The 12137-nt window shown below is 42.5% G+C and overlaps 3 protein-coding genes across 3 annotated transcripts in view; 2 read left to right on the top strand and 1 right to left on the bottom strand.

The window, feature by feature from the left end:
* mtrex (Mtr4 exosome RNA helicase) overlaps positions 1-9963 on the bottom strand; it is a 50604-nt gene extending 40641 nt beyond the window's left edge. Inside the window, exons 1-5 of the mRNA XM_080742649.1 lie at positions 9839-9963; positions 1675-1821; positions 811-880; positions 668-730; positions 221-333 (exon numbers count right to left, since the gene is read on the bottom strand). Of these exons, the coding sequence (XP_080598775.1) occupies positions 221-333; positions 668-730; positions 811-880; positions 1675-1821; positions 9839-9939 (494 nt within the window). The 5' untranslated portion in view covers positions 9940-9963. The remainder of the gene's footprint in view (positions 1-220; positions 334-667; positions 731-810; positions 881-1674; positions 1822-9838) is intronic.
* Positions 1-12137, top strand: part of plpp1a (phospholipid phosphatase 1a) — a 247506-nt gene that overhangs the window by 76030 nt on the left and 159339 nt on the right. The window lies entirely within an intron of this gene.
* dhx29 (DEAH (Asp-Glu-Ala-His) box polypeptide 29) overlaps positions 11468-12137 on the top strand; it is a 31720-nt gene continuing 31050 nt past the window's right edge. The window contains exon 1 of the mRNA XM_080742679.1: positions 11468-11770. Within this exon, the coding sequence (XP_080598805.1) occupies positions 11635-11770 (136 nt within the window). The 5' untranslated portion in view covers positions 11468-11634. The remainder of the gene's footprint in view (positions 11771-12137) is intronic.

Here is a 12137-nt window from a genome sequence, read left to right on the forward strand (position 1 = left end):
TTATGACTAATGCCAGAAGGTATACTTCGAAACGTTCTTTACAGAACTTCTGTGATTTTTGGTTCTGGAAAACGTTTACCACTTGGCGAGGTCATCAGCGACAGCGACACACACATACTGTAAGTTTGAAGTCAATCAGTTAGACGGTGCCCGAGTTATGCAAAATATGGTGTCAGTGCTTAACACAAAGCTCAACACTTGTGTGACTAGTGAGACTCACTCTGCGCAGACAGTCTTGCCAGCGGAGGTGTGTGCAGACACGAGGACAGACTGGTTGTTTTCGATGCATGAGAGGGCCTCGCGTTGGAACGGGTCAAGTGTGAAAGGGTACTCCTACAAAAGAAGCAAAAACAAAGGATTTCTTTAACTTGAGTATTTATTAACTCAATACACTGGATGTGTGGAAATGCTGTATTCCAGATTAAAGGAGCATCATACCAAGTTGTATAGTATTTTTGTATTTTCTTTCACCATGTACACTTGAATTGAATGTTACAATAAAAGATAACAATTATTACATGACCATATAGCTAGTATATGCAAGCTCATTTGTAAGTATCATTGAACTGATGTATTTCAACGTTTAGCATAATGAAGTAATTAAAATGCTAAGAAAACAAATCAGAGGTACAAATTAACTAGAATAGCACATAAACATCAAACCTACCTTAGCGGCTTTCCCCACACGAGGTTTCAGTGGTACGTAGGTCTCATTGGCAGGCAGAGCAACCTGTTTGAGGAACAGCAGCAGTTTAACTTGAAGTACATTTAGAAATAACGTAATAAAACCTTTTAATTTTCTGTATTTACCTCGTGTGTGCATCCTTCCACCGTCTCTACTTGCTCCACCTTCACCTGGGGCATAAAATCAGTAATACTGCTGGAAATGGATAAAGGGAATTCACGTTAAAATGGTAAATGGTGCATTTATATAGCGCCCATCTGGCCCTTGGTCTGCCCCGGGGTCTCTACCCAGGGGGACATGCAGTTTATACTTAAAAAACAATTGCTGCACAGTTACTTATTTGATTGACACAACTTTCTAGATGGCCAAGGGACATTAGCATTGCTGTGTGTGTATTTTCTACCCAGCTGATTTGGTCATATGTCATATTAGCATTGCTGTATGTATATTTTCGACCCAGCAGATTTGGTCACATTTTCAGAAAACCCATAATAAATTCATGAAAATAAAAGAAAATTGGTGATTTCTTTGTGTGACAAAGAGTATTCGCTCTAATCAACCTATCTCAGAAAAATTAGAATTTTAAAAATTATTGGAAAGTCAAAAATAACAGGACATACATGTTCTTTACAAGCGTATGTAAACTTTTGATCCAACTGCACACCGATGGCGGGGGAAACCATGCAAGGCACCAACGTGCACATCGTGAGCAACTAGGGGTTCAGAGTCTTGCTCAAGGACTCTTCAACACTAACTCTGGGGGAGCCTGGGATCGAACTGGGAACCCTTCGGGAACCCTCTGTGTTCTAATGACGGTTTATCTACCCCTGAGCCACTGCTATTTAACATGAACAGAAGTACAACATGCTGCATAAGCACTATCAACTAAGGATCACCTGATGCCTGACACACACATACAGTATATGGCCATGGCACAAACAATGCAACACAGACTTGACGTCAATTCCTTAAATGAAACAGCATCTTACTTTATGTCATAAGAGGCTGTGTCAGGTCGAGGTCTCTTCCCAAACATCACTTCCTCTGTAGGATCAGGGTCAGCTGATCTCTTGGGCCTGGCAGGTAAGGATGGGCTGCCATCCTTCTCACTGCCATGTTTACCTGCAAGGGCTTTCCTGGTAGCAAAGGAGAAAGAAAATATAATGCTCAATCACTGTTGATACTTGATAGTTGTTTTGTAAATTAAAGCCTGCGATTGAAATTACCCAAAACTGTGGCCACAAATTGCAAATCTAGATTATTTGTATTTATTTTTTCAATCTAGATTTGCAACGCCCTGCAATATAATTGGCTGATGAGGGTGTACATCACGCCAGAAAAAATAAACAAATTTGATCCCAATACCCCAGACACCTGTATCAGATGTAACGATGATAAAGGCACTTTGTTCCATTGTTTGTGGACATGTCCCAAAATAAAGGAGTTTTGGGAGGAGGTTAGAAAGGAGTTACAACGGATACTACTTATTAATATTGAGCTAGACCCAAAACTCTTCTTATTAGGCCTTTACCCGATTGGCCATAAGATAAAAAATTGCGAGATAAGATTTTTGGACCTTGGGTTCCTACAAGCCAAAAGGGTTATCGCCCTTTCATGGAAAAAGACAGGGAAACCTAGCATCGCTCAGTGGTTTAAGGAACTGTCTTTATGCCTTCCTTTAGAAAGAATTACTTACACTCTCAAAAACAAACAAGAGCTATTTGAGAAAATATGGGGAAGTTTTATCCAGTATGTCAAGGGAAATGACCTTTCCTATCTGATGGAGGAACCAGAAGTGGGGTGACTGTTTCTTTCTTTGTTTTGTTTTCCCTCTGCATTCATTCATTTGTCTGGCCTGTTGTGATGTTGATGTGATGTACGTGCTCTTTGTGTTATGATTATTTTGTATTCTTTGGGGTTTTGTTTTTGTGGGTTTTTTTTGTTTGTTTATTTTTTGCCTTTATTGTGATGTATATATTGTTTTGAAAGTAAAAATAAAAATAAACATATTGTTTAAAAAAAAAAAGATTTGCAACGCCAACCATTGGCAGCCAATAGATGCAAACAGAAAAGTGCTATCTGCTTTTATTAAAGAACATTAAACTCATCAACATTGCAGCGGTAAGGAAAGCTTGAATTATCCTCTATCTGCAAAGTTTTTGTTTGATAAAAATCCACCGAAGACATGTTATAAGCTAATTTCTGTCAAGAAATTATGTGGAGGGGTGCCCGCTGGCCTACTGGTCCAGGCGAATACCACATAGGCATTGCCACATAGGCATGGATGCCTGGCGGCGGCGCCGGTTCAATTCCCGATCCGGGCGACCTTTGGTGGACACACGGAACCCGTAGGGAGAGAGGATTCTGGAGTTTGGAGATGCGCTGGAGCTGGTGGTGTGCAACACGTTTTTCAAGAAGTACGAAGCCAAACTAGTAACATACAGTTCGGGCGGGTGCAAGAGCACAATAGATTACATCATGGTCAGAAAGGAGGACCGCGTCCTGGTCAGGAATGTCAAGGCAATTCCTGGAGAAGAGTGTGTGTCTCAGCACCGCCTAGTCATCGGAGATCTAGCTCTGCAAGTTAAGAAGGTGGGGGTGAAAAAGCATCTGTCTAAGTTGAAGGTGTGGAAACTACAGAAGGCAGAAAGTCAAAAGGTGTTCCGGGAGAAGATTGAGCAAAGAGCTGAGGAAGTGGAGAAAGTGATGGAGTCAGGAGCAGTGATGTCATTACGTGCGCATCCCGCATCAAAAACTCATTCAAGTCGCCCAGGGACTCATTCATGTCATGGTCCTGGGGTCCCGGGATGTGCCTCCATTGGAGTCCATGTTAAAATAACTTACCGGGTCGCGGTAAAAGAAAAACATTTTAAAATTCCACAGACACCACCATTGTTCATCGGTGAAAGCATCCTACTTTACCCTACGTTAACACAAATAAAATCCACGTAGAAAGTCTTAAACAGGCGATAGAAACGTCAATGTTTTGATTCCACCGACGTCCGACGACATTTTGCGCGCCCGAATTCATTCACATGTTTTAGTAGTTTTAGTAGTTCTAAGTTCAAACATTAGCCAAATTGTAAAATAAATATAAGAAATAGGCAAACATTTAGAAAATAGCCGATCTACAAGCTCACAGCACTCAAAAACATTGTATTGAGGACTCATAAAACTTTTCTGGGACCCATTTGAATGACCACCTGTGGGTCCCAGGACCCATTACATTGAAAACCTAGTAACATCACTGCAGGAGACGTGGACAGCAAGTGGCAGGCAATGAAGAAGGTCCTGCTGGAAGCAACAGAGGAGGTGTGTGGGTGGTCAAGGGGTGAGGCGAGACAAAGAGACGTGGTGGTGGAATGACACCGTTGAAAGAGCAGTGAACGAGAGGAGGCGGTGCCATAAAGTATGGAAGAAATCTAGAGATGAGGCAGACGCAGTACGCTATGTAGAAGCAAAGAGGTTGTCACGAACAGCAGTATGGGAGGCACAAGAGACGAAAAGGAAAATAATTTCTGAGTGAGCTTGAGAGTGAGAGAGGGCACTTTCAAGCGGGTCATATAGGGCAATTAAGCTGCTGGAGCATGGAATGAAAGTGCTAGAGGGTGTTGGAAAGGAGAGTGAGGACAGGAAGTAGAGGTGGATGAGATGCAGTTTGGCTTCATGCCCGGTAAAGGTACAACAGATGCAAACTTTGTCACCCGACAGATGCAAGAGAAACATCAGGAGAAGAGGAAGAGGTTGTACTATGCTGGAAAAAGCATTCGATAGGGTGCCAAGAGAGGTGGTGAGGTGGGCCCTAAGGAAGTCTGGAGTGGAGGAGGGACTGGTCAAGGTAGTTATGGCTCTTTACAGCAGAGCACGCACAGTAGTTCGAACGGGAACTGGAGACAGTGATGGGTTCGAAGTGAGGGTGAGTGTGCATCAGGGATCAGTGCTCCGCCCATTGCTGTTCGCTATTGTGATGGATGTGGTATCGAGGGAAGTGAGGGGTGGCCAACCATGGGAGCTTCTCTATGCAGATGACCTGGTACTCATGGCCCACACAAGAGAAGACCTGGCAAAGAGGCTTGCGGCCTGGAGGACATGCTTGGAAGTGAAAGGGATAAATGTGAATGCGGATAAGTCAAAGGTCATGGTTGGTGGTGCTGGTGTAGTGGTGTAAAAGGCAGTGGTGTAAAAGGCAGCCTGCAAGCTGCAATTGCAACATTCCAGTGCAAGCGGTGTAGGGGAGAAGTCCCGCAAGTAGATGCAGCCGAGCAAGAGGGGCTTGTAGTAGACGGGGAGACTTATGCGGTGGTGGACAGTATCTGCTACCTGGGAGACATGCTGAACGCTGATGGGGGGGTGGTCCTAGCGGTGACCACAAGGGTGAGAAGTGGGTGGAAGAAGTTCAGGGAACTCATGCCACCATGTCTAACATCCAAGGCTCCATCCCTGAAGATGAAAGGGCAAGTGTACTCAGCCTGCGTCAGAAGTGGCATGACGTATAGAGGTGAAACATGGGCCCTGAAGGTGGAGCATGAAGACAAACTGAACAGAGCAGAGATGAGGATGATTAGATGGATGTGCTGCATGTCACTGAGGGACAGAAATAGCAGTGCAGAACTGAGACAGAAGATGGGAGTGGAGGAAGGAAGATAATGATTGGGTGAAGAAAGTTATGTTGTTTAACGTAGAGGGGACAAGACCCAGTGGTCGGCCTAAGAAGACCTGGCAGACGACCGTGGTGGCTGATATGAGGGCACTCGGCATTAACCATGAGGTGGCCATGGACCGTTCCCGGTGGAGGAAAGCCATAGCAAGAAGCCAGTCCAACCCAGCAGTGCCTGGAAAGCGGACTTAAAACAGATGATGATGATGAAGATTAACACCTCAAAAAAGCCTTTGGGCTTGTTTCAATTGGGGTCCTTTAATAAATGAATAAATGGTATCATTTGTGATCATTAGAATGTCTAGAACATGTGCATATGTTAATATTGTGAAAAATATCCCCAAAATGCAAATTAGAGCATGATTTATGATTTATGGCTATAAAACCTTACAAAAACATTATTCATTTTTTAACATTACATTTTCCTGTGATTAGGACTCCTACAACACCATCTGATTTTTTTTATTTTTTTTGGGCTAGTAGAAATTAATTCGGGCCTTGCTAGTCCTTAGGCTCATACTCAACATTTGACATATCGGTACCACCTGGGTGGGCAAATTCTAGTTGTGATTTTTATATTCCTATACATCTCTAGATTAAGTTTTGATATGATAGACCTTGTAGACAGGTAGCTTAAGTGGTGTTATCAGCTGCTAAAGGTACCATCCCCCTTTGAAAATTTGCATTTTAGACACAGGTACATATATTTCTATTAGCTTATGTTCAGGACATACTGTAATGTTTTATTTTATATGGTTGGTATCATCTTTAAGGGGACACCTTGAGCTTTCATTCAAGCCCTTTTGTGAATATGTATGATAAGTACAGTGGTCACTGGACCTCTTCAAACCTTTAATAAATACATAAAAATAACTATTTCCGCCTAAACCATATATTTTCTTTTAGTTCTGTGGCATCAAGAAACATCAGAGACACAAAACACAACAACTAGAATACAGACATGACCCTAAGGATTCAGGAAATGTATAATTTACCAACAGTATTTGATTCTGAGGTGGTAATCTTCAGCCTTATCTTAAACGGGCACTTTTTATGAGAAATACAGGTCAATAGGCCTATATGAAAGAATAGCATTAAACCTCCCTAAACATTGATACAAAAGTGTTTCAATTGGTTCTTTTACCTTTAGGCACGCTTGAGAACCGAAAAATCTGGAAAATATATTTACCATAAAGGCATCATTTTCAAGATGGCACCCAGGATGGCTGCCGGGAGCTTAAAATGGCTATATCTCAATTATTATGCAACCTAGAAAGGTGGTTTTGGTGTTTAACCCAAGGTTTTGGGGTTCAAGGAATGTGTCTGAATCAGTGAAATTAACACCAGTTAATCAAATGTTAATGCCAAATGCAAGATGGCGTCCCTCCCAAGATGATGTCCCATTATACTACTATACTACAAACAATAAATAACACTAACTCTCACATTTAATGTCAAAACTAGGAAACACTTTTGGAAGCATGTATAATATGTATTAGTATTTTAATCACTTAAATAACCACAAAGTAGTCAAGTTATCCTGTAAGCCAGATCTACTAGCCCTATAGGCACTTGTTGTCTTATGTATGCACTGTTCGTTGCCATATTCTGACTCCTCTGGAAGAAACTTATACGGATTGTCACATTCCTTAAGAAGTTGACATGGTCCACAGACAGTAATACATTTACATACAGAGAGCAGCAGATATGAATGACCTTCATGAGACCGTCTAGGCTAGAGAAACATTCATTCAGGTTTCAGCCCCATGCAGCTCATGGCTACCATACCCTCTTCTTTTCCCATCCAGACCATAATGGTAAATGGACTGCATCTATCCACAAGTTTCCAACGCCCCATAGTGCATTGCGCAGACGCTGTACCGAGCTTCCGGCGCCGCAGCCGAGTGTGATTTACAAGCTCACAATGGGTTGCATCTGCGACGCGACGTGAGCTTGTATGTCTGCTGTTAAACCGGAAGTGTGGTCCAAACAGGTCCAAATAATCTCCAGTAAACTCCTGCGGAAACAGGTGGATATAGCGCTTTACAATGTACTTAACATTCAAACATTTACTCTCACACTGATGGAAACCATGGCAAGGCACCAACCTGCTCATCGGGTGCAATTAGGGGTTCAGTGTCTTGCTCAAGGACACTTTGATACCAACTCCGGGGGAACCCGGGTTTTGAACTAGGAACGTTCCATTTCCCAAGCTGCCCTCTACCTCCTGAGCCACTGCTGCCCAATGATGTGTTATTATGCTCTAAGACAGTGGTTGTCAAACATTTTTATTTCAATAACCTCCATAACTCTGAGAGGGTACAATGTAACCACATTATGTTTCCATTAGGTTCTATTTGCACACTTCCAGAGTTACAGACATAGAAGGGTCCATTTAGACTCCCTCTGTGGACCCCAATTTTGATAACCAGTGCTCTAAGCAAGTTGGTCATTTGGGGCAGATGTTCTTTTAAATGGTTGCTGTCATACAGTACACTTTAAAACTGCCATCTACAATGGACAAGACTTCTCAGATTTTGGTCTTGGCAAAAAGACTACTTTCCATAAGCTTGTAAATGGAGACCCTGTTCTCCATCCATAAGGTAATGGATGGCCGTAACTGAGAGACCACCTGGGACACTGAAGGTCCCACGTCCGATTACTGGCCCCAGCTATGTGGTGTGAATGAGCAGGGGTGTAGCTGTGGAGTTAACCAGGTCTCCTCTTTGTGCCAACACATTCACTGTCCCAAACCAGACTGGTGATTGATCACCTTGGGTGCCAAAGTAATGGCTCATATATTCAAACAATCATGCAATATAACTCCTTCTGTAACTCTGGGAGTGTGAAAATGGAACCTAATGGACACATAATGTGGTTACATTTGTACCCTCTCAGAGTTATAGAGGTTCTTGAAACTACACATTTTGAGAACCACTAGTTTATTTAGAGCATACTATCAGGGAAGGAATTTCAGGGAGGCCAAGAAGGCCATGGCTTTCGTTGCACCTCGGTTTGGCCTTGTGCCCCTCCAAAAACTGGCATTCCCTGAGGCCCCAGCTGACTGTACCACTTTCTCCTCAGTCTCTTTCTTGTCATGTAGACACCAGTGTCTTTTGTCTACATTTTTAAAACCAATCCAGTATCTTTGCTTGGTGCAGAGCTGAGCATGGATCAAATTGTAAATGGCATAATGTATTTCTTTCATAGCAGATAGTCTACATATAAAATGTTTTATTTACCTCACAACAGGCTCAAAACGGACGCGTTTCAACCATCTAGGTCTTCAAACGCTGATGAAGACCTAGATGGTCGAAACGCGTCCGTTTTGAGCTTGTTGTAAGGTAAATAAAACTTTTTTTTTTTAAAAGAAAAGGAGATTCCTTGAGTGCTGGCAACTTCTTCACCTCGCATGTTCTTTTGAGCCGTGCACCGAAAAGACTGGAAAAAAAAAATTATACATTTCCTGAATCCTTGGGGTCTTGTCTGTATTCTAGTTGTTGTGTTTTGTGTCTCTGATGTTTCTTGATGCCACAGAACTAAAATAAAATATATGGTTTAGGCGGAAATTGTGGGAAAATCTGAGTTATTAAAGTTTTGAAGAGCTCCAGTGACCACTGTACTTATCATACATATTCACAAAAGGGCTTGAATTAAAGCTCAAAGTGTCCCCTTAAAAATAATACCAAACATATAATATAAAACCTTGCAATATGTCCTGAACATGAGCCAATAACAAGATATGCATGAATGAAAATCCGCCTATAGAGGAAAATAACAAAATGGCAAAAAATATAAAAAGCTACTCCTATGGAAAGTCTATCATATTTTAATTTACTTATATTGACCCTAAAAACAATTTAGTATAGGTAAGGTTTTGCCCCCTCAGCGGTACCGATATCTCGTCCAGCCCAAGGACTATGCAGGGTTAATATACCTTAGAGGAGTTGTGTGGAAATAGAAGGTATATTAATGACATAGTTCAATATTGAAAATGGGTGGTCTTCCCCTTTAAGCAAACTAGAATCTAAACAGCACATTTTGCCTTTAAAAGAGTCCATGTTTGTGAACAATAAACAATTAGACTGTAATGTAAGTATAGTACGTATAGTGCTAGTTAGTTTGCTTAGCGTTCTAATCCATATATTATTATAGTTTGATTTAATGTTTTGATACTTATTCTGGCATTATGCCGTCTTAAATCAATCATAATAAATATAGTGGTGTTTAATGGTGCTAAGCAAACTAACTAGCTGCCTGGCTTATTACTTCGTCGTACACCGGTATAATCGCACGCCAAAAACAGCAGACCTACAAGCTCACAGCGCATCACAAGCGCAACGCTTTGTGGGCTTGTAGATCAGCCGTGTTAGCCACGCAATACTCCCCCGGTGCCCAGTCGTTTTTAGACAGCATGTTCATTTCTTCTCTTTTATAATTAATATTTTAAGCTATTGTGACATTAGACCTGAAACAGCAACACGTGTATTAGTTACCCTGTGGTCTGTGGTGTTGAAGTCGCAGGAGACTTCTTGCCAGAAGCGGTTTGTTCATCATCAAACACGCTGAACAGTCCCTCTCCGAACGGGTCCGCCATGATGCTGTGATGCACGCTGGAGGAGTTACAATCCCACAATGCAACAATACGTTCACTTCTTCCGCTGACGGTCTTGGGTCGCCGCAAGAAAAGCCAACCCTATATCTATGGTTTCTATTTGGAGTTTTAACGGTTTTAACCAGTAGAACCCGCCCTCATCTAAAGCTGTATCCGCTACTTTCCATATGCACTTTACAGGTCACGAGCTGAGGCTGTTTCCGTATCCGCCTAATTCTCTCTAAACCGGATATGCATCATCGCAAAGGTGAATTGATCCCAGTCAAAAGGGTTGCCAGATTTGCAACAAGGTCTACGAAAACAAGCCCAAAAGTTGGACAGACTAGTTTCATCATTTGAAAATACCTGGTAGCTGCTATTTTCAAAACTGTCTTGAAACAAATGTGAAATATTTCGAATATTCTTTACATAAATCACTTTACACAAATCGTGTTATAAAGTCCAAGAGACGTCCGGTGTAACCGTTGGCTTGTTTTCAGAGAGAAAATACTTGAATGGGAGTCTTCACATTTTCCCATTATAAGTCAATGGGGAAAATTAATTCACAAATAAATTATTGCGACCGTCAGGGAGCAGTTTACTATGAAAACCTCCACCGGCCGTCGGTCGGTCGGTCGGTCGGTCACACGTCACACGTCACACCTTTGCCCTGCTCATATCTCCGCATCAGTATATAGGGCTTGTTTGTTTATTGTATGACATCACGCCACATCATCAGCTGTGGACTCTGTGATGTCATCGTATCGCATCAGTATATAGGGCTTGTTTGTTTATTGTATGACATCACGCCACATCATCAGCTGTGGACTCTGTGATGTCATCGTATCTCCATATATGGCCATCTCCGTATATGGAGATATAAGTCGTCCATGCCCAAGTATGGGCTGGTGAGGTCAGACTTTGTGTGATGCGTAGGTTATCTCCATATATGGAGATTCAACATTCCAGGCAATGCTCTCTTCCCTGGTGAGAATTGCCCCTTTATATAGGGCTTGTTTGTGTATTGTATGACATCAGGCCACATCATCAGCTGTGGACTCTGTGATGTCATCGTATCTCCATATATGGCCATCTCCGTATATGGAGATATAAGTCGTCCATGCCCAAGTATGGGCTGGTGAGGTCAGACTTTGTGTGATGCGTAGGTTATCTCCATATATGGAGATTCAACATTCCAGGTGTAACTATGGCTACCCGTATGACGTGAGAGGTGGAGGTTGTGATATTTGTGGAGATAAGCGACCAATGGTCGCTTATCTCCCGATTAGGGAGTCTTACTGGTCTAGAAGAATAAATAAAGTCGGACAAGTATGAAGTTTAGGGCTGACTGATGCATAAGTCGCAGCTAGTAGTATTTCAAGCAATCAAACAAAACAAAGCGATCAAAAACAAGCCGAAAGTCGCTTGTAATAAGCAGACATGGCAACGCTGCCAGACTCTCTTCCGCTACGGCAGCCGAAGTCTCCAAAATTCCTCCCCAGCTGTGTGTGTGTGTGTGTGTGTGTAGCGATCTGTGTAGTGTACTGCAACCAGCGCCGTGTTTACATCCACGCGTGGCATTCGCTAGGAGGTTAATGTCAGACAGTTAATGGCAGGCTGATAGTTAGATGTTTGTCGTCACATTGAAAGTCATAGGCCTACACATCACGGTATAGTTTATCTTTATCATCCATCATCATGGGTGGGAAGAAGAAGAAGAACACAGCGCCTATGGTGGTGGTCCCCCCGGCAGCAGCAGCACCAGCACCGGGGAACAACGGCGTGGTGGTGGGAGATCCTTCTGCTGGGAAGAAGCAACCTTCCAAACCCAAAGGTCTCATCATCATTCATGCACACTGTTGCTTCTTTTGGTTCCATCCATGCTGCTCGTGATGATGGCAGTCATTGCTGCTTGATGATCTCCTGTCGCATCGCATAGCTTGTCTATTACACCCGTATTACATAATGATAATGCATTTATTTATAACATATAGCACATTTCTAGACATGGTCACAAAGTGCTTTACATGCAGGGCAAAAGAACAACATAATGAGCATTTAGGAACAACTACAACTAAAGATCAGGGTCCCATTCCACAGACACATGTCATGCCTAATCTATTTGAAGACTGCAGAATTGGGCAAATATTGCGGCATGGTCATGCTGGACCTCCAGAAGGCATTTGACCCCCCCCCCCCCC

The sequence above is a fragment of the Nannobrachium achirus genome, assembly GCF_963921795.1.
Source record: "Nannobrachium achirus genome assembly, chromosome: 15".
Taxonomy (NCBI): domain Eukaryota; kingdom Metazoa; phylum Chordata; class Actinopteri; order Myctophiformes; family Myctophidae; genus Nannobrachium; species Nannobrachium achirus.